This window comes from Marmota flaviventris, chromosome 11 (genome assembly GCF_047511675.1).
Source record: "Marmota flaviventris isolate mMarFla1 chromosome 11, mMarFla1.hap1, whole genome shotgun sequence".
In the NCBI taxonomy this organism is placed as follows: Eukaryota; Metazoa; Chordata; class Mammalia; order Rodentia; family Sciuridae; genus Marmota; species Marmota flaviventris.
In genome coordinates this window covers 32162347-32184797 of record NC_092508.1, presented here as the reverse complement: position 1 = coordinate 32184797, position 22451 = coordinate 32162347, and the positions used below count along the sequence as shown (strand labels likewise).

Genomic DNA, 22451 nt, shown 5'->3' with positions numbered 1-22451 from the left:
AAAAAGTACTGTGTTCTTTTTGAAGAATTTTGTTTCTTAATTTCTTTGCAGATTTTACAGATTTTGCAGTCCCAGCCAGATGCAGCACATCAGATGTCACAACAAGTGGGTTGGCAAGACACCCTAGTTAGACTTCTTTTAAAAGAAAATTTTGAAAATGAAAATTCTCTTCATAAACACAGCAGGGCTGTTTTAATGAAAGAAAATAAAAATATGTCAACTGATGATATTAAGAGGAACTTCGATGAAAAGACAGATGAGGAAAAACTCAACTCTTTTGCTTCAGCTAGTGTGTCTTCAGATCAGTGGAGTTTGGAGGATAGACACTCTCTAGATTCAAATGCACCATTGTTTCAAGAAGATAGTTCTGTGGGAGAATTGTCTTTCAAGTCAGAGAATCAGAAAGAATTCTGGCATGGTAACCCTTCACATTTGAGTTTAGATCTCACTGGAGTTGATTCATACGAACTGAGTGATAGTGGAAATCAAATGCCGGATAGCCTACCTAGCACGCCATCCCCAATAGAGTCTACTAAATCATTTTCTGTTCAGTCTGACAAAGAGAGTAGCATCACAAGTGATAATGGCTTTAATGACGACTTCTCTTTACTTGAAAGCCAAGAGGTAAAATTCCTTATTTTTCCAAATGGTGTTTTTATTTTCATATGTCATTTATATACTTGTAATTCTTAGCAATGTGTGATCAATTATTAACAATTTCATATTATATTCATTTTCTAAGTCTCATGATTTAAGGTTTAGAAGTCTGGAAGTCACTAGATTGTATATTTCTTTTTGTGGTGCTGGGAATCATACTCAGGGCCTCCTGCATGCTAAGCAAGCACTCTACCACTGAGCTGCATCCCCAACCCTATGTCTTAAGAACAAAGCTGTGTCTATACAACTTGAATCTCCAGGGACTACTGAAGTTCCAGGTTCAAGGCATTTTAAAAACATGTTACACAATTTGTCAGTATATGTAATGATGATTATGAAATGCTGTAACACTTCCCTTTCTTCAATAATTTAATATTACTTTATCATTTTTATAGAGATGTGAGGAGGAGCTTCTTCAGTTGGTGACAGATATTTTAAGTTATGTATTGTGTAAGGGACTAGAAAAGTCTGATGATGATACTTGGACTGAACGGGGACAAGTATTTTCAGCACTAACTAAACCAGGAATATCCAATGAGCTACTTCGACCATCAGATGAAATAAAACTAATGTAAGCATTCAGTTAGTGTTTTTTTTTTTTTATTTTAACCCTCCTTTAGTAGTAGATATGAGTCTAAAATAACATCAGTTATTAAACACTCAGTATTCATTATTCAATATTCATAGGGGGGAAAGGAAGAAACCATATTCAATTTCCTTTCCTATCTTTTACCATTCTTGTAGAATCTAGAGAGAAATACAAAACTAACTAATGTGAGAATACTTAAATCTTTTGTAGATTGAGTTTTAAATGATTTTACTTTTTTTATTTAAATTGTTTTCTGTAGAATCTCAGGACTTGATGCATTTAAAATGGGCTTGTCCAAATTTAAATGTTTGCATGCTAAAGAACGAAGTAGTGTTTTCATAAATATTTCTCTGAAATATTTAGTGTTCCTTGTAGATGACAGGACTTTGTAGCAATAGCATACTAGGAAGAGTTACCTCTTTGATTTTCTTAGATCCTCTCTAAGACATAATAAAGCTTTCTTCCATAACTTTCCCAATATCTAGTTGTTATAGAAACTATTTTAAATATCTTATAGAGACTAGAATGTGAAATTATTTTGTTGGCCTTTCTGTAGACAAGCAAAATAGGTAACTGACTTTTAATATTAAGTGTATTAAAGGCAGATACTCCAAACATTAAAAAGTTCCTTCTTTATTGTTAAATTAGATCTACAGGAATATCCAGTGAATTACTTTGATCATCAGATGAAATAAAATGAACGTAATGTTACAATGTTTTCTTTAAAAATATTTTTAATTGTAGATGGACACATTACGTTTATTTTATATATTTATTTTTATGTGGTACTGAGGATCTAACCCAGTGCCTCACCCATGCAAGGCAAGTGCTCCACCACTCAGCTACAACCCCAGCCCCTTACAATGGTTTTAAGAGGACTTTGTTTTACATTTAGTTTACTACAGAAGATGTTAGAGTGGGCGGTCACAGAAAACAGAGAAACAAAAGCTAATTCAGTAACTGCTGAAAATGCCTTCCGACTCATGATGATCGTACAGGACTTTCTGCAGTCAGAGGGACTAGTTAACTCAAGCATGTGGACTGAGAAGGTCGGTAATAGCTCTTTGAAATTATATTTTGGGTAGTTAAGGATTATTCAAAGAAATAAATTTTTCATCTCCTCTTTTTAGAGCATTAAATGCAGTAAGCAGGGATTAGATATGATGAACTGTCACAGATTTTGTTAAATATTGCTAGTATGATTATTTTGACTTTTGCCAGATGTATATTGGACTAGTTTTCAAATATTTATGATTTGTGTTAGTGTTTGGAAAAACACACTATCAGTAAATTAAAAACTGAATGCTTTTATTTCTCAAATTTTCTTTTATGATAGCTTTTAGAGGATATCATGCTGCTCTTTGATTCTCTGTCAGTCTGGTATTCTCAGAATCCAGCGTGGGTAAAGCTCTCTCAAATTCAGATTCAGATGCTTCTGGGATTCATTGGAAGGGGCAGTTTGCAGGTTTGTCAATTCTTTTATATTATTTTCTGTACTTGGATGTGGTATAGTTATTTCTGTAATAACTAAATGATAATGCCTTTTCAGTACTCTGTTTTATTAGTTCAAAAAATATTCATAAGTTCACTTGAAATTTCAATTTTGTGAGATCGGAAAGGAGCTTGAAATGTAGTTAATTGACTATTTCTTCCTCATATTTATGACTCCATGTAATTTTAAGGTTTCCTTTTATAGGATTTACTCATAGCTTATATTAAAAGCATTGTTCATATCATCTACATTTAGTGTAGCTTGCAAGGTCCTAGACAGTCTGCATAGATTATGTTTACATATATATGTATATATTACACACACAGTTTAGCGCTTACATTTTAAAAATTTTTGTTTGTTTGTTTTTAGTTTAGATGGACACAATATTATTTATTTATTTATTTATTTTTATGTGGTGCTAAGGATTGAACCCGGTGCCTCACACATTCGAGACAAGCACTCAACCACTGAGCTACATCCCCAACCCTAGGGCTTGCATTTTTAAGAAAATTATTTTTTATATTGGTCCTTTCATGCTATTTTACTAATCCACAATTTTACATTGTATTTCATATTTTTTACACTCACCAAACACCAAATACCTAACAGGATAATCAACGTGGTAGATTTTAGAAGTAAACAGAAGCTAAATATATTCATAAAGAATATTTAAAGTTTACAAGGTTGGAAAAGTTCTATGTGAATTTTAGTCTGTCATGTTTCTGTTTACATTGGGTGCTTATGAGACATGAGTTGGATTCATCATAAGTATCCCATAGCTTTTTGTATTTGTGTTCAGGGTGGGTCTGGTTTCTAATGCTGTTGATAAACTAGGTATAATATTGCTAAAAACAGAGAAAAGTTACAATTCTGACTTAAGGTTGCCCTATTTTTACCATAATCTGCCTGGTGTAGTGGTGCACACCTGTAATCCAATCAACTAGTGAGTTAGATCTTAAGTTTGAGGCCAGCTTCAGCAACTTAACAAAACCCTGTCTCAAAATAAAATAAAATGGATAGAAGGCCTCTGGTTTTGATCCCAATACCAAGGAAAAAGAGACCACAATCTGATAATTATATTTTTTAGTGAATACTTCCTTCTGATCATAAGTATAACACATGCTTATTGGAGAATAAACACAACAGCATAAAGAGGTAAAAAGTAAGTTATTCAACATTCCATACCTTAAGAGAAAACACTATTAATGTTATAGTATATATTTCCTTCCTATTGTATAGTTTTCTATGAATATCTTTTTTATATTATCAAAATTGTCATTTATTTGGATATTTTGAGTTCTTTTTCTTTCTCTTACTGTTATATAAACTAATATTCCTCTGTTACTTTATTAAATAGTTTATACCCCCTCTTCTTCATGAAAGTATCATATTCACTATAGAATTTCATTGTTTGGCAGAAAAACTAAACAGGAAAATGGGTATTAAGACACATGATGGTGGGGCTGGGGTTGTGGTTCAGTGGTAGTGTGCTTGCCTAGCATGTGTGAGGCCCTGGGTTTGATCCTCAGCACCACATTAAAATACATAAAAAAATAAAGATATTGTGACCAACTACAACTAAAAAATAAATATTAAAAAAAAGACACATGATGGTAAAAGTTTGAATTGTACAGTTTTAAAGTACTATTTGAAAGTACACAAACTAAGAACGTTAAAAAATAATTTGTTCTTTGTCTATTAATCCTACTGATACTATATCCTATGATAATCTAACTACTACAATCCTTATACACTTTTATGTTCATCATAGTATCTTTTTTTTTCTTCCACCAGAAATAGAACAAGGATAGCTTTTTTGGCCTTTTTATTAATATTAGCCTAATGATTGTCCAAGCAGTTGCAGCTAACATGCAAGGTACTTATTTATTTTAGATGTTAGAACTATTTTTTTTTTTTTTTTTGTTTTACATGTAGTTACCCTTGGTGTTTTTTTATTTGATGGCATTACCCTGGGCAAAATGTCTGTTTCTGTAGTTCACCATTAAATATCCAGTGCCTTCTCTTCCTAGGAGCTCTATAAATACTTACTCAATAAGCAAACAAGTATAGCACTTACAGATGAGGCTAATCCTATCTACCAGTAGTTAGTTATCTCAAATATTTCTCAATAGCCTGCTGCTTAATTTTACTCTTTCAGATATAAAAGTGCAATTATGTGAGGCTGTGCATTTTAAAGAATAGGACCAAAATATAAGTGTTATGAGATTTTTTTGTATAAAAACCAAGATATCCCAGCTTATCTCCAAAGTAGGATTATGTGGCTATTCAGATACAGAATATAATCTCTAGTTAGATTCCCTGTTTTTCCAGGGTTTTTGTTTTTGTTTTTGTTTTTTTAAGCTCAGTGATTCTCATCCCTGACTGCACATGAAATCACCTAGAGAAGCTTTTTAAAAATACCTATGTAAGGCATCACCCATAGTAATTTATTCACTATTTTTTGTAATTTCTCAGGTGACACTAATGTGCTTTATAATGTGGGCCAGAGGAACATGTATTATGTGGTATGTGTATATCCAAAATTAAGGCCAAGGAAATTATCTGGTACTTATTCAAAGTACCTTAATACTTTTAAATAAATGTATAAATGTAGAGCTGTTGAGTGCCATGATATTCATTTAAAAGCAAAGCACTTGATATTCAACTTTTTATGTGTACAGTATTTTTAAAAGCACTTGATAAAAAAGTTATTGCTAATACCAAATATTAATATCCAGCAAATACTGATCTAATACTGAATATTAACATTTGTTTCCGGGATGTAGGGATTTTATCACTTATTTTATATTCTTTTATGTATTTTTTATATTTATATTTATATATATATATATGTATATATATATATATATACATATATATATATATATATATAAATTAAGTTTCTTTAGATTCAAAGACTAAATTGGGGATTGGGGATATGAGGAGGGTAGTGGAGCTTCACTTTTGTAGTAGAGAAGTTAAAGCTTTGAACTGTCTTAGAAATTATTTCTTCCAGTGCTATTTGCTTTGTTAATATTTGCATGGAAATACTGCCTGTAGTCTCTTATTACCTTGACCTGCAAAGATCTGTTGGTACTAATAAGACTAGCTTTTGGCACAAAAACAATCTTGAAGTGCTGTCTGATTCTCAAAATTTCTTATTTTCTTTTGCTCTTCTTTACATTGGAGATAATAATTGAAAATAAGGTTATGGAGTTAAGGGAAAAGGAGGCACAGTTATGTAATTTTTTCTGCTTTGAAGTCTTAGATATTAGAATTAAGAATTCCATAGTTTAGATGAGTTTAAGCCTTCAGTCAGAACTCTGGTTCCACGTGTTTGCCATTCTTACCGCACTACTCTTGGTCATGTGTCAGCTTGTCTTAAGCTGGGTTCCCTTTTGAACACAAAATGGCTGTCAATAACAATTGGGCATTCATAACCTGAGAAAGACAGTGCTTCCTGCAGTCTTTGTTGGTAAGAGAGTTCTCCATGAGTGTCTTGTGTTTCAGCATATCATGTGAGTAGAGGCTCTAGCTGTCCATATAAACTTCTTTTTGAGAATGTTTGCATAGTGAACAACTGTGGAAGTTTGAGGTCATGTTTCTTTGTAGAGCAAAAGGCAGGTTTGTTTACTTCCTGATATAATACAGGTAATCTCTCTCTCCATAGCAAAGATCAGATAAGCTGACAGCCCAGTTTAAGATTCAGATTCCTTGAGCTTGATGCTCCTCTCCAAACTACCACTACTCTATGTGCAGTTATCATCTAGTCTTTTTTGTGTCTCATGGTGGGGATTGTGATTTCAGGAACCGTCCAAATGCTGATACTATCCTTATTACTATTGCTGTAGATCTTTGTCCGTAAATAAGAATCTTCATTTTGTATGTTAACATCTATGAAAATGTAGCAGGACTAGTTGTTAGCTTAGAAGTAAGATAATATCTTAGATCTCACAATTCTTTGACAGTTATTATATAAAAGTTCTGCACTTGCAGAGTGAGGTAGAAACTTTACTCTCACTAAATGTCTACTTTAGTCTGTCCTTTCTTATCTAACCTGTTTTCTTCCAGGTTTGTGCAATGGCATCAGCTAAGCTAAATACCCTTCTTCAAACCAAAGTGATTGAAAATCAGGATGAAGCATGTTACATTTTAGGGAAGCTGGAAAATGTTCTCAGTCAGTCAATCAAGGAACAGACTGAAATCTACTCATTTCTGATTCCCCTTGTCCGAACTCTGGTTTCCAAAATTTATGACCTTCTCTTCATGAATTTGCACCTGCCTTCTTTACCTTTTACCAATGGTAGTTCCTCATTTTTTGAAGATTTTCAAGAATATTGCAGTTCAAATGAATGGCAAGTTTACATTGAAAAATATGTAAGTTTTCTCTTTTTTGAGCAAGATTGCTTTATTGATTTATCAGTTTTATAGAATGTATACAGATTCTGTATGTTCTTTTTTTAAATAAGATTATACCTTATATGAAGCAGTATGAAGCTCATACATTTTATGATGGTCATGAGAACATGGCACTTTACTGGAAGAATTGTTATGAAGCCCTAATGGTAAATATGCATAAACGAGACCGGGAAGGAGGAGAAAGCAAGCTCAAGTTTCAGGTAAAATTTATTAAATGTTTGTTATGGATTGGATATGAAGTGTCCCTGAAAAGCTCCTGTTAATGCAGGAATGCTCTGAGGTAAATGATTATATTATGAGAGCTGTGACCTAATCAGTCCATCCCAGTTTGAATGGACTGATGGGATGGTGACTAAGCAGGTGGGGCCTGACTGGTTTAATTGGGTCATTATGGGTGTGCCCTGGAAATGTGCCTCTGCACTCACTGCAGCTCTTCTCCCTCCCTTCTCTGTTTCCTGACCCTGTCATGAGCTGAGCAGCTTTCTTCCACTGGGCCCTTCCCTTGTGATGTGCTACCTCACCTCAGGCCCAGAGTAACAAAGGCTATCTGTGAACTGAGACCTCTAAAACCATGAGCCCCAAATAAACTTTTCCTCCTCTCAGAGATTCTTGTTGGGTGTTTTTGTCAGTGACCATAAAGCTAAAACAATGTTTTAATGTTTAGTTTTCTGTGTTTATTCTAAGCATTTAATATGTACATGAGAGTAATATCAAATCTGAAATTTGAAAACAAGTAATAGCCTGTTTGTCTTTACCAGTAAAACTGATAAAATTTCTAGCCAGAAGCAAAAAAAAAAAAAGAAAATTATTTCAGAATTGGAAGAAAAACAGCTAGTCAATAATAATTGAAATAATAGTGAAGCATTCTGTATATAATGATCTTGTAGAAAATCTTTTAAATTGAAGTCCTCAGTAGATACTAGAGGAGGCAGGGTGCACATCAGGGCTTAGTGGGATATTTAAAGCACTGTATATTTATATTAAAAAATTAAGTTTGTACCTTAAGAAACTAGAAAAAGAAAGTATTTAAAACCTGTAACAAGCAGAGATAAGAAACTAACAAAGAACATAAATCAATGAAATTTAAAAGAGAAAAGCAATAGAGAAAAACAATGAAACCAAAATCTAACTTTTAAAATTAATAGTAAAACCAGGTGCAGTGGCTCACAAATGTAATCCCAGAGATTCAAAAGTCTGAGGCAGGCAGATCACAAGTTTGAAGCCAGCCTCAGCAATGCAACTTAGGCTCTGTTTCAAAATAAAAATTTAAAACACCTAGAGATATAGTTCAGTGGTGGTGTACCCCAAGGTTAAATACCCAGCATCACAAAACAAAACAATACCCCCTATTAAAAGAACCAGTAAAACTGATAAAAATTTCTAGCCAGAAGCAGAAAAAAGAAAAATTACTTATATCAGGAATAAAAACTGCATTATTATCACTGATTTCCACTGATGTTAATATGTTAAAATAGGACTGCTGCAAACTGCTCTATGTCCATAAGTTTGACAACTTGGATTAATGAATTTCTTGACAGATACAGAATTTAGAACTTATTTAAAAATAAATAGAGTTTGCATAGTTAGAGAAATATAGTTAAATCTTTCACAAGGGAAAATACTGTGCCATTTGTCTCAATGGCAAATTCTTTTTTCTTTTTAATTTTATTTAGTTTTTGACCTAATTAGTTATACATGACAGTAGAATGCATTTTGACATAATGCATATCATACATAAATGGAGTATAACTTCTCATTCTTGCACATGATGTAGAGTTGCACAGGTTATGTAATCATATATGTACATAGGGTAATAATGTCTAATGGCAATTTTTTAAATTAATGGAAATATTATACAAATTCCTTATAGTCTCTTCTGCAAATTGAAGAGCAAGAATACTTGCTAACTCATTTTATGAGGACAGTGTTGCTGTTATTTTGAAAACATGCAAAAACAGGACAAGAAAATTACAGACCAGTAACCCTCGGGAGCATAAGTGTAAACCAAATCCAGCTGTACACATAACATCACAACAAAGTGGAGATTATTCTGGGAATGTAAGGCTGGTTCAATATTTGTAAATCAATCAATATAGGTGACCACATTAATAGACATGTCAAGAAAAACTAAATTATGTCAGTTGCAGAAAAAGCTCAACAAAATTTAACATCCACTTATGATCAAAACTAGGAATAGGGGTTGGGGTTGTGGCTCAGTGGTAGAGCGCTTGCCTAGCACATGTGAGTCACTGGGTTCTATCCTTAGCACCACATAAAAAATAAATAAACAAATAAAATAAAGGTATTTTGTCTATTATAACTAAAATAATTATTTTAAAAAGCCAGGAATAGTGAAGAACTATCTCAATCTCTACAAAAATTCTACAGTTAGCTTCATATTTAGAGATGAAAAATTGAGGGCTTTCCCTTCACATAGGGAACCTAGGTAGTAATAATGTCCACTCTTCTTACATGTAGTCACTATTTTAGAAAAGATTATAAAAGGCACTCACATAAAACTGTTTACCAAAACAACTATTTGCAGATAGCATGGTTCTCTATGTAGAAAATCCCAAGGAATCTGTTTTTTTTTAACAACCTGTTATGAGTTTAGCAAGATTATAGGATATAAAATCAGAATATGAAACTTACTCATATTTCCATTTATGAGAAATGAACAATTAAAAACAGAATTTTTTTAAAGAATACTATTTACAATAGCTTTGAAAGAATAAAATACTTAGGCATCAATGTAAGAAACTAGATTTAATGCAGTACTTTTTAAAATGTTAGGAAGTTTCTCTGTGCTTAAAGACAGTTTCTAAAATTTGAAAAGACATAGGAATTTTGGAAAAGAAGAAAAAATTAGGGGACTGATGCTACTATTTTAAGATGTATTTTAAGTTCACTGATCAAAACAGTGTGATATTGACACAAGAATACACACATAAACCCATAGAATAAATAGAAAAATATAGAAATCGAGACATATATAGGTTTATGTAAAATTTGACAAAGTTGTAACAGCAATCCAGTGGAGAATGAACATTCTTTTCAACAAATGATCCTGGAACAATTGGATATCGTAGTTTTTATTGTGTTATTTTTTTCATATTTCACTTCATATTATAACTCCAATGGATTATACAGTTAAATGTGAAATCAATAAGATCATACCTGGCAAGCTTCATAAATTATTGTAGCAGGAGCCACAGAAAAAAAATAAGTGTGACCTAGAGTTATAGAGTTCCTATATAAAAACACCAAAGACATAACATATAAGAGACAAATATTTATGAACTGAACTTAATCAAAATTAAAAACTTTTGTTGTTGTAAGATGCTATTAAAGTGTAAGTAAACAGTCCATGTACTAGGAGAAAATATTTGCAAATAAATTATGGACAAAGGATTTATGTCCAGAGTAAAAATAAAGAATCCACAAAATTACCTATAAAAATACAATTAATAAATTGACAAAATAATTTAAAATTACTCTTCAACAAAGAAGAAATATAAATGTCAAACCCATGAAAAGATGTTTAAATCAATATGTGTTGCAATAGCTACAATTAAACATACAAATAACACCAAGTATAAAAACCTATGTAACTCATTTTTCAAGAGTAATTATGAGCTGGCTGATATGTTACATTCCTGTACTCTTAGTGACTTGGGAGGCTGAGGCAGGAGGATTGCAAGTTTAAGGCCAGCCTGGGCAATTTAGTAAGACCCTGTCTTGAAATTTAAAAAATAAAATAAAAATTTAAAAAGGGCTGGGTATGTAGTTCATTGGTAGAGTATCCTTGGGTTCAATCCCCACTACCTCAAACAAATAAATAAAAAGATTAATTATGAAAAAGACAAGGGAATGGTATCAGTTAATTTCTGAAATGAAAAAAAGAGCATTTGTATGATATTTTTGCTAGGTTGTCAGCTTTATTTTCCTTTCAGTACTATTTGTTTTAATCAGTTGTCTGTTACTGTGACAGAACACCTGAGATAAAGATGAAAGGTTTATTTTGGCTCATTGTTTTAGTAGTTTCAGTCCATGATCTCTTAACACTGTTACTTTGCCTGTAGGGACATGGAGGAGGACATTTGTTCACCTCCTAGCAGCCAGGAAGCAAAAAAGAAGAAAGGGCTGAGACTCTGGCATTCCCTTCAAGAGCACTCACCCAGTGGCCTAAGTTCCTTCTACTAGGCACCACATCTCAAAGGTCCCATCACCTTCCCAATAGTGCCACCACCTGGCAACCATGCCTTTATCACATGACCTTTGAGGGCCTTTAGGATCCCAACCATAGTATTTTTTTGACACTATGTATTTCAAGTTCCTCAAGTGTGTCGTAGCCAATAATTATAACTGAATGTAGCTTTAGAAGGTATAAGAAAAAGAATTGTTTACTGATATTGGGATATCCCTGGTACATTTCATTCATTCATACATACAAATTCTTTTTTCTTTTTAAATATTTTTAGTTGTAGATGGACACAATACCTTTATTTTATTTATTTATTTATATGTGGTGCTGAGGATCAAACCCAGTGCCTCACACATGCTAGGCAAGTACTCTACCACTGAGCTACAACCCGTCCCCTACAAATTATTTCTTTAAATGTTAAGGGCTGGGGTTGTGGCTCAATGGGAGAGTACTTGCCTAGCATGTGTGAGGTACTGGGTTCGATTCTCAGCACTACATATAAATATATGAATAAAATAAAGATCCATCAACGTCTAAAAAAAATTAAAAAAAAAAAAGTTAAGGTCTTTCCCACTGATGATTTTCATGCCAATAGCTGTAACACGTATGCTATGGGTTGACCTTTGCTCCAAAGCTCCCTCTGCGCTGTTGCTACCTGCTGCCCAAGTAGCTGGGTGTAGCCTTGGGGGCACTTGCTAGTTCAGATGCACAGTGGATTCTGAGTCATAGCTGTGGCTGCTTGGAAGGCCGCAGTATCTAGAGCAAACTGAACACATCGTCTACTACAGGTACAAAGATGGGGATCCAGCCAACAACAGCACTCTATGTTAAGCATAAAAGCTTGCTTTGAGAATAGTTGGTTGGTTAAGGTAGCATAGGATGAATTGAAAAATAAAGAAATGTATAATCAAAAACTTGATGATATAAATAAATGGGAAAATTTTTGCATTGTTTTTACTGCCTTGAAAAGAGTAATATTTTCCAATCCATTTTTCTTTCTTTCTCACCCATCATCTTTTTAAGGGGGTAAAGTTTGAATATCTGACTTATGGTACCAGCTTTCATACATAATAGCTGGATAATCATGGAAGCAAAACTCGTAATCTCTCTAGCTCCAGTTTCCATATCTATAAAACAAGGAGTTTGGACCAGATTAATGCCCCATTTTTTTCTGGTTATAAAAGTAAAATATATTGATAAGAAATGTTGAGAATTTTAAAAAGAAAATGAAAGAATTCCTAATATAACTTAGTTGCTATCTTTTTAATATTTTGGAGTACTATCTTGTGATCTTTTTTCCCCTTTTGTGGCTGGTATGTGTGTTTAAACAGAGAAGTGACCTTGTTCTATATGAGATCTTTTATCCTTCTTACTCATTATTACCATTTCCTTATATCATAATATTATTCCTAATTTTCTTATTACCAAATGAAAATTATCATTCCATAAAATAAGTATAAAATATTTGTAATTTCACCACTGTTAACATTTTGGTTTGTATCTTTCCTGTATTTTTATGTATGTATCTTATGTTTGCACATCCTCCTCTGTACTTTGTCATCTCTAGGTTACTTATAATACCTAATACAATGTAAATGTTATTTCAGCGGTTGTTATACTTTTGTGTTGTTTAGGGGGTAATGACAAGAAGAAATCTGTACATGTTTGATATAGATGCATTTGTTTTCCTAAATATTTTTAATCCACGTTTGGTTGAATCTATGGAAACAGAACCCATAGAAAAAAAGGACTGTATTTATCTTCCTGTACCATTATATGACTACATAGTATTCTATTGTATGAGATATTTATTTCCCATTGTTGAACCTTATTTTCCCTTTTTACATTATTATTATATAGTATTGAACTTTTGTATAGTTATGTTTTTGTGTTTTCCCTAAGATAGGTAGAAATAATAGTATGTAGTACTTATCATAAATAATGTTAAATTGCCCTGACAGATGTTCTACCATTTTATATTCTCATCAACATTTCCCCTATAATTTTACCTTTAGTTTTCTACAAACACCTATTAGGAATATCCATATGTGCTTTAACTTTAAAACTCTGATGAAATTGATGTGTGATTTTCATGGAGCTATCCTGACTTCCTCAATTTTCTCAGAAATGATCTGTTTTAAATTTGATAGTGTTATAGCCCAGATCATTGATTTTCTACATATCAAGTAACAGTTACATTAACAATATATTAATAATAGCTGCAATTTATTGAGGAAGATTTATTTTTCTGGCATTTATTAAGCACTTTAGATCTTCATCTTTCTCATGATAGTTATGGTCAACCTCCTTTAACAGATTAGGACATTTTCCCCCAGAAAATTAATTAGGACAAAATAAAGATTGAGATAAGAAAATTTGGGACTGGGGTTGTGGCTCAGAGGAAAAGCACTGACCTAGCATGCATGAGGCTTTGGATTCAATCCTCAGCACCACATAAAAATAAAATAAAGATATTGTGTCCACCTACAAGTAAAAATAAATGTTTTTTTTTTTTTTTAAAGAAAAGAGAATGAGCTTAGAGTAGTAGCTAAAATTTATACTCAGATCTAACTCTAGGGCTTATATTTTTAACTGTGTACTGCTATACTGCCTAAATGTTTGTTCTTTAGCTGTTCGTTTTAATGTAATTCAGTATTGATTTGCTTCAAACAAATTAATGCTGTATTATAGATCCTAATAGATGAGTGTCATCTTGAGATAAACTGTTTTACCACTTATCTCTTAGAAAACTATAAAATTTTTAAATTCAGGGATTAAAGATACGTTTTAGTAGAAATTATTATCAGTCTTTTTTACCCTGAAAACTGGAATAAGTATATGAATTCATTTGCTAGCAAGGATGCTGTCCAGAGAGTTGCTAACAAATGACTTTTCTCATTATGAAAGACTTACCTATTGTCTTTGGGATTGACTTTTGGGCCATTGGAATGTGATTATTATTCTTGCATCTCGTTCCTTATAAATAAAAAGATATCAAAGGAAAACTATTTCACCTGATAGTAGAAAGTTAATTAACCCAATTTTAAAAATCCCTTGTTGACACACTTTCCATGTTTGAAGTTCTTTACATGTTTATTGCTAGGGGTTGTTTTTTAAGTTAAAAAAATAAATGTATGATAGCTAGAATTATCATATTTCATCAAAGAATATTATTATAATGGAATAATAAAAACATGTTGGTCACCAACTTCTTTTCATATTATGTGATTTCTTTTAAAAATATTTTTAGTTGTTTTATGTACCTTTATTTTTTATTTATTTATATGTGGTGCTGAGGATCGAACCCAGTGCCTCACACATGCTAGGAAAGTGCTCTGCCACTTAGCCACAACCCCACCCATATTATGTGATTTTATTGGTCAAGTTGACAATATTGTAAATTGTGATTCAAAGCGCTTTTTTATTGCCATTCTTCTAGGAGTTTTTCGTGGAACCATTTAATCGAAAAACACGCCAGGAGAACTTGCGGTATAATAATATGCTTAAACAACTAAGCAGTCAACAGTTAGCCTGTCTTAGACACTGGAAGGCAGTGCGACTCTATCTTACATGTGAAAGGGGACCTTGGGCTGAAAGGTAGGATTTAAAATGTATTAATTTTCATTCCAATTTGTATGTTTTTTAAAAAAACTTATTTTTGTGAATTAGGTTTGGAATGATTAGAGGTTTCTGTATATTTTTTTTTGTTTGTTGTTGTTGTTATGCAGTTATTTCTCTTCCTTTATCCTGTGATAAAAGCTGTATTATAGAACATTCAATTCAGTGTTGAGCCAGTTTACTTCTGTCTTTCTGACTACCTTTTTGAGCTAGGGTTAATGGTGCTATGTATTTGAATAGTTTACAGTTTATTTTGTTGATGTAAGTCACTTCTGTTTTACTGTGTTATCATTTCTGCAGTGCTTTTTTAAATGTGGTAAAATACATTTAAAATAAATTTACCATTTGAAAATATACAATTTGGTGGCATTAAATTCACTTATAATGTTGAGCAATCATCACCACTGTCTTGCTTTAGAATGTTTTCATCACTCTAAAAAGGAAACTTGATACCTATCCTTGACAACTACCAGCCTTCTTTTTATCTTTATTTGCTTCTTCCAAAAATTTCATGTAAATGGAATTATACACTATGTGGTCTTTTGTGTCCTGCTTTTTTCACTTAGCATAATATCTTTCTTTATATTACAGCATATATCAGTACTTTTTTTCTTTTATGGCCAAATAATATTTCATTATATGGATATACCACCCTTTATTTATCTATTCATTGGTCAATGGGCATTTGGCTGTTTCCCACTTTGGAGGTATTATAATTAGTGCTACCAGAATAACTGTTTAAAAGTGTTTTTAATCCTTTTGGGTATATACCCTACAAGGGGAATTTCTGGATCATACAATTCTGTGATTAAATTACTAAGAAATTGCCAAATAGTTTTCCCATCAGCTGTATCATTTTATGTTCTTACTGGCAATGTATGAGGGTCCCAGTTTCTCCACATCCTAATCAATACTTGTCATTTTCTGATTTTTTTTATGGCTCTCCTAGTGGGTGTGAAATGTTATGATTTTGCTTTCCCTTTTGCTAGTGATCTTGAGCATCTTTCTTGTACTTTTTGGCCAATTATATATATTCTTTGGAGAAATTCTACTAGATTGTTAAGCTCATTTTTAAAATTAGGTTATTTGATTTTTTTGGTGATTTGTCAGAACTTCTTTCATTGATATATTCATTTACATTTTTATTTACATATATATTTTTGCAAGAACTGGGGATTGAACCCTCAGGGATGTTCTAACATGAAGCAACATCCCAGTTCCCCTGCTCCTGTTATTTTTTTACTTTAAGACAAAGTCTCGTTAAGTTGCCCAGGCTATCCTCAAACTTGCGGTCCTTCTTCCTCAGCCTTCTTTGTATCTAGGATTATAGGTATGTACCACCATGCCCAGCTCTGTATACATAGACTTAATAACAGATTCTTTTTTTTTTTTTTAGTTGTATATGGACCTTTATTTTATTTTTTTTGTATGTGTTGCTGAGAATCAAACCTAGTGCCTCATACATGCTAGGCAAGTACTCTTCCACTCAGTTATAATCTCAACCCTTAATAACAGATTTTTATCAGATAGATTATTCATAAATATGTAGATTATCTTTTCACATTTTTGATAGTGATCTTTGTTTAAAAAAATGTGTTTTAGTAGTTGTAAATGGACAGCATGCTTTTATTTTATTTGTTTATTTTGATGTGGTGTTGAGGTTCGAACCCAGTGCCTCAGACATGCAAGGCAAGCAAGCACTCTGCCACTGAGCTACAGCCCCAGCCCCTTGATAGTGGTCTTTGATGTACAAAAATTAATTTTGTTGAAGTCCAAATTATCTAATTTTTCCTTTTGTTGCATGTTTTTGGTGTCATCTAAGAAACCATTCCTAAGTCCAAGGTCATGAAAATTTATCCCTGTTTTCTTTGATAGTTTTAGCTCTTGTATTCAGATCTTTTATCCATTTGTAATTTTACTGTTTTTATTTGTAGTAAAATTATTTTATTTTTAAAATGGTATTTGGAAATATAAACCCTTTTATAGTCAATTAAGAACTTTGACTCAACAGAGAAAGTAAGATATCAGGCTGTCATTCTGAAAGTCCCTGTTCCTCTTATTTCTGCTACTGGTAAACCTCATGGCATTTTAGGCAAATAGTTGAGCCTCTTAGGTTCTTCTTGTATTAAGTATAGATAAACAAATTTAATTCTCTCATGGTTGGTTGGATTAAATTAGATACACATTTTTATAAAATGGTACTAAGCCAAATGTAAAGTATTTGATGTTTTCTTATACTGCTTTAGTCAACCAATCTTAGTAAATCAAAGCTAAATACTTTTACTTATTTGCTTATGAATATTTTTAGGAAACAGAATCCAATTCACTGGAAACTAGCTAATGTGGAAAATTATTCCCGAATGAGACTTAAACTGGTGCCAAATTACAATTTCAAAACCCATGAGGAAGCTAGTGCCTTGAGAGATAATTTAGGTAAGTTCCAGTGACTGTTAATTATTTGTTGAATGCAGGGTGTTGGTGGGCTGGTTATTATTGCTTTATTCATTATTTTTTAAATATTTACTTATGAAAGAAGGATGGCATTTTATAATCGATATATAAATGTTTATATGAATTCAATACAGTTATATTTGGCCTAAATCTAAGTTAACGTCATATTTCCATTTATTGTAATTTCTCAAAGAAAAAACAGTTATAAATATAAAATTATACTTCAGATCAATTGGTATGTGTCTTATAATGAAACAATGTCCTTTTCCCTTAGAGAACTTAATGTTAATTATGATTAGAATTCTTAGCAATCTTTTAGGCCTTTCCATTATAAACTTTGTTTATAAAAACAAAGTATTTTTAAAGAACTCTAGACTCTTCACATCTTAGATGAGCCAATGCCTTCTTATAGAGCAAAGTACATTAACATATTTAACCTAGCAGTATTTCAAAACAGAGTTTAAGAGGTTTCTACTACTTTTTAGGAAGCCCTCCCTTTCCAACCATCTCACTTGTCATTTCTCTTCTTTTTGGGAATAGATCTGTGAAATACCCCATAATATTGTTTGTGAAGTCATTCAGAGTCATATGTATACTAAATAGTGGTTATTTTACCATAGCCACCTCTGCAGCTTGTATTCAATGAATAGGTTATAGATGAAATTAGTGCCAACTTTTAGATCTTATTTTTTTAAGTATTTATTTTTTAGGTATAGTTGGACACAATGCCTTTATTTTATTTACTTATTTTTATGTGATGCTGAGGATCGAACCCAGGGCCTCGCATGTGCTTGGTGAGCACTCTACCGCTGAGCTACAACCCCATCCCCAAGATCTTATTTTTTTGATTTAACATATTAGCCAATACATTTGATACCTTAAATTAATCAAGGAAGTCATGATGCCCATCATTGTCTTACATTCTCAAATAAGGCAGCTATGATGATTTTCCTTAATGCAAAATATTATCCCTATCCATAATACGAACACTGACTTCCATTACATCTTACATAGCAGCAATTATTTGTTGCTTATCTCTCTCACTATCCTGAGTCTAATATACTTTATCTAGTTCTTGAAATTTAAATATCTTTCTCATATAGCAGACATTTTTTGGTGAATAATTTCAATCTAGAAATTGTTTAAATAGTGGTATTTAATTCTCTCTTTCCTTCTCCCCTTCTCTTTTGTACATATATACAGATATAATTTTATGTCCCTTCTTCTTGGTCTCAGTTGTTTTATCTATTTGTCTGTCTGTCTTTCTGTCTGTCTATCTCTCTCTCTGGTGGGAGTTGAATACAGGGCCGAAAGCATACTGCTGAGCTACATACCCAACCCTCTCAGTTGTTTTAAGTCCAGGAAAACAAATTTATTTTTCCATCTCAGTTTTTCTCAATACCTATTTAAAAAATTTACTCCAGGTATAATAAATCTGTACTGAAGAAAATAATTTGCATATCTCATTGTGAAACTGGAAATAGTAGATCAAACACAACAATAAAAAAATAGCAGTATCGGTCTCTGTAAAGTTCCCTCAAGTACATATATTTCAGAATTAACTATAAATGTTTCGCTTACCTTTTTGTCTATGTAAGTATTTTGATTACTTATATATTTGATTCATACTGTTCTTTTTAAAAAATAACTTTTCTTATTTTGTTTCACTTAACCTCAGTACTGCTTTGTAAGCAACTCATTGCAGTTATACAAAATAGTGATTACAGTATGGATTCTTCTACTAAATTAACCAATATTTACATATTTTTTGATGGAAAATCCATTATGAATTGCAAATAGATGATTTGTGAAGTGTGTTTTGAAACATAGACACTTGTAAACTATGGAATTTGAGTATTCAAAAATAAAATATATTATTAAGTTATCATTAAAAATAATTTGGTTTAAGGGGTTGGGGGTGTGGCTCAGTGGTAGAGCACCTGCCTAGCATGCGTGAGGCCCTGGGTTTGATTCTAAGCACCACATATAAGTAAATAAAATAAAGGTATTTTGTCCATCTACAACTAAAGAAAAAATTAAAAAAAATAATTTGGTTTAAGAAAAACAATTTTTTTGTTCCTACTTCTTCATTAGACTTGCCCTTTTTACAAAAAATTTATTTATTTTAATTAGGTATATGAGACAGAATGCATTTTGATTCATTGTATACAATTGCAGCACAACTTTACATTTCTATGGTTGTAAACGATGTAGTGTCACTGTCACACCATATGTGCAGTCATACATGTACCTAGGGTAGTGATGTCCATCTCATTCCACCATCTTTCCTACCTCCGTGCTCCCTCCTTCACCTCCCTCCCCTTTGCCAAATCAAAGTTCCTCCATTTTCCCATGCCTCCCCTTTCCTCGTTATGGATCAGTATCCACTTATCAGAGAGAACATTCGGCATTTGGTGTTTGGGGATTGGCTTACTTCACTTAGCATGATATTCTCCAACTCTATCCATTTACCTGCAAATGCCATAATTTTATTCTCTTTTATTGCTGAGTAATATTCCATTGTGTATGTATACCACAGTTTCTTTATCCGTTCATCTATTGAAGGGCATCTAAGTTGCTTCCAGTTTGGCTATTATGAATTGAGCTGCTATGAATATTGATGTGGCTGCATTACTATAGTATACTGAGTTTAAGTCCTTTGGGTATAGACAGAGGAGTGGGTTAGCTGGGTCAAATGGTGGTTCCATTCCAAATCTTCTAAGGAATCTCCATATTGCTTTCCATATTGGTTGCATCAATTTGCAGTTCCACCAATAATGTATGAGTGTGCCTTTTCCCCCACATCCTTGCCAACACTTATTGTTGACTGTATTCTTGATAGCTGCCATTCTGACTGGTGTGAGATGAAATCTTAGAGTAGTTTTGATTTGCATTTCTCTATTTGCTAGAGATGTTGAACATTTTTTCATATATTTGTTGGTCGAATGTATATCTTCTGAGAAGTGTATGCTCAGCTCCTTAGCCCATTTATTGATTGGGTTGTTTGCTTTTTTGGTATTATGTTTTTTGTATTTTTGAGTTCTTTACATATCCTGGAGGTTAGTGCTCTATCTGACATGTGTGTGGCAAAAATTTCCTCCCAAAGTGTAGGCTCTCTGTTCACCTCATTGATTGTTTCTTTTGCTGAGAAGAAGCTTTTTAGTTTGAGTCCATCCCATTTATTAACTCTTGATTTTATTTCTTGTGCTTTAGGAATCTTGTTAAGGAAGTCGGGGCCTAATCCGACAAGATGAAGATTTGGGCCTACTTTTAGATTTGCCCTTTTCTGATTGCCAAGTTCACATTTTTAGTCCTTACATTGATTCTATTTTCTCTGAAATATTTAGTAGTTATCCTCCTCTGTAAGTATATTCCCTTCTTAGCTGTGCTGCTTACCCTTTACTTTTCATCTTTTTTTTAGTTGTAGATGAACACAATAACTTTATTTTAGTTATTTATTTTTATATGCATTTTGATTCATTGTACACAATTGCAGCACAACTTTTTATTTCTATGGTTGTACACAATGTAGTGTCATATCATCTGTGCAGTATAGATCAGTGTTTCTAAATGCCTATGAAGATACCTCTTCCACAGCTTCCATATGACATCTAAAACCAAATTTTCTTTATTCATTTGTATATTCTTTCTCCTAGAGCTTGTTTCTTTTCTGTCTTGTAACAAGTTATCAGTGTCTCCATATATTAGTTATTCAAATTAAAATAATTAATGTTCTCTGTGAATCTATTTGCATCTGTCTTAATCCCCTGCATATAATAGCTCTTTAGGTACCTTGTTCATAGATTAGCTCTTATATATCTTTGAATGTTTTTCCTAGTTTCATTCCCTTTTGTATAAGTTTCCCAACTGGCCTCCTTGCTGTACTTCCTCTACCAGTATTTCGTCAGATTTTCAATTTATGCTCCTAATGAAATAGTGTCATTTATCTACATAAGATCAGTTCTCTGTTTGTATCAGACTGTCTCGACATTGTGTTTGTTTTGTTTTTATTGGAAATTTTGACATATATTACATTACATGAAAAAATGTATACAGTAGAAATAGTTATAAACTTATTCTAGGAAGATTATGTACCATGTAGTAAAAGGTGTGATCAAAGCAGATTTTCCCAGAAAAATGCAACTCCACATTAGGTTGATGCATTTTGTCTCTCTGAGCAATAATACCACTTGAGAAGAGGGAATTTATCATCCTTTATAGTGTTTTATTATTTGTTATTTGCAATGTTATGTTAGTATGAATTATTTTAATTTTACATAAATAGAATATCTTTATTTATACTTAAATACATAATTTTTTCACTCCTACCTTTAAATTATATATGTATATAATTATATATATATTTATATAATGTATGTATGTATATAATTTGTTATTACTGTTCTCTTCATGCCAATCAAATTGTTAAGAGATAAATGTAATAATAGCTATCTTATTTTATATTTAATGGGTACCAGGTATTTTATATGTACTACCTTTCGTATTTATAACAACCCTATGATGCATTCTTCATTTCACATTTAAGAAAACACAGAGTCAGAGGAGTCATAAGGCTATAAATGGCAAATCAGAATTTGAATGTAGATGTACCACCTCACGGCTCATGTTCTTACGGTATACTAGCCCTACCCTCCTACAAAATGTTTAGTTTATAAAATATGTTATACTTACTGTGTGTGTAAAAGGACAAGACTGGTGCTTCTTAATGGTCACTGCAAGTCTGAAGGAAAATGAATATTCCTTCGGGATAACTCCCAGGATTTATTTAAAAAGGATAAGACGGTCAACAGTGATATAACTTTCCTATATATGTATGAGTGTGTGTGTGTGTGTGTGTGTGTGTGAGAGAGAGAGAGAGAGAGAGAGAGAGAGAGATTTATCTGTTAAATCCCATGTGCTCCAGAAAGTAACACTTAAGGTTTTAATAATTTCTTAGTATTTCTTTAGTGTAAATGTATAATAAAATAGTTCTATTACATTAATATAGTAAGAGTGATTGT

General features: G+C 32.3%; 1 protein-coding gene across 4 annotated transcripts in view; it reads left to right on the top strand.

The window, feature by feature from the left end:
• The window catches only part of Nbeal1 (neurobeachin like 1), a 187922-nt gene that overhangs the window by 111053 nt on the left and 54418 nt on the right, over positions 1-22451 (top strand). For all 4 annotated transcript variants that reach the window (XM_071618886.1, XM_071618885.1, XM_071618884.1 and 1 more), the window contains 8 exons: positions 52-624; positions 1053-1228; positions 2142-2295; positions 2583-2711; positions 6810-7115; positions 7208-7357; positions 14801-14958; positions 17288-17412. In XM_071618886.1, the coding sequence (XP_071474987.1) occupies positions 52-624; positions 1053-1228; positions 2142-2295; positions 2583-2711; positions 6810-7115; positions 7208-7357; positions 14801-14958; positions 17288-17412 (1771 nt within the window). The remainder of the gene's footprint in view (positions 1-51; positions 625-1052; positions 1229-2141; positions 2296-2582; positions 2712-6809; positions 7116-7207; positions 7358-14800; positions 14959-17287; positions 17413-22451) is intronic.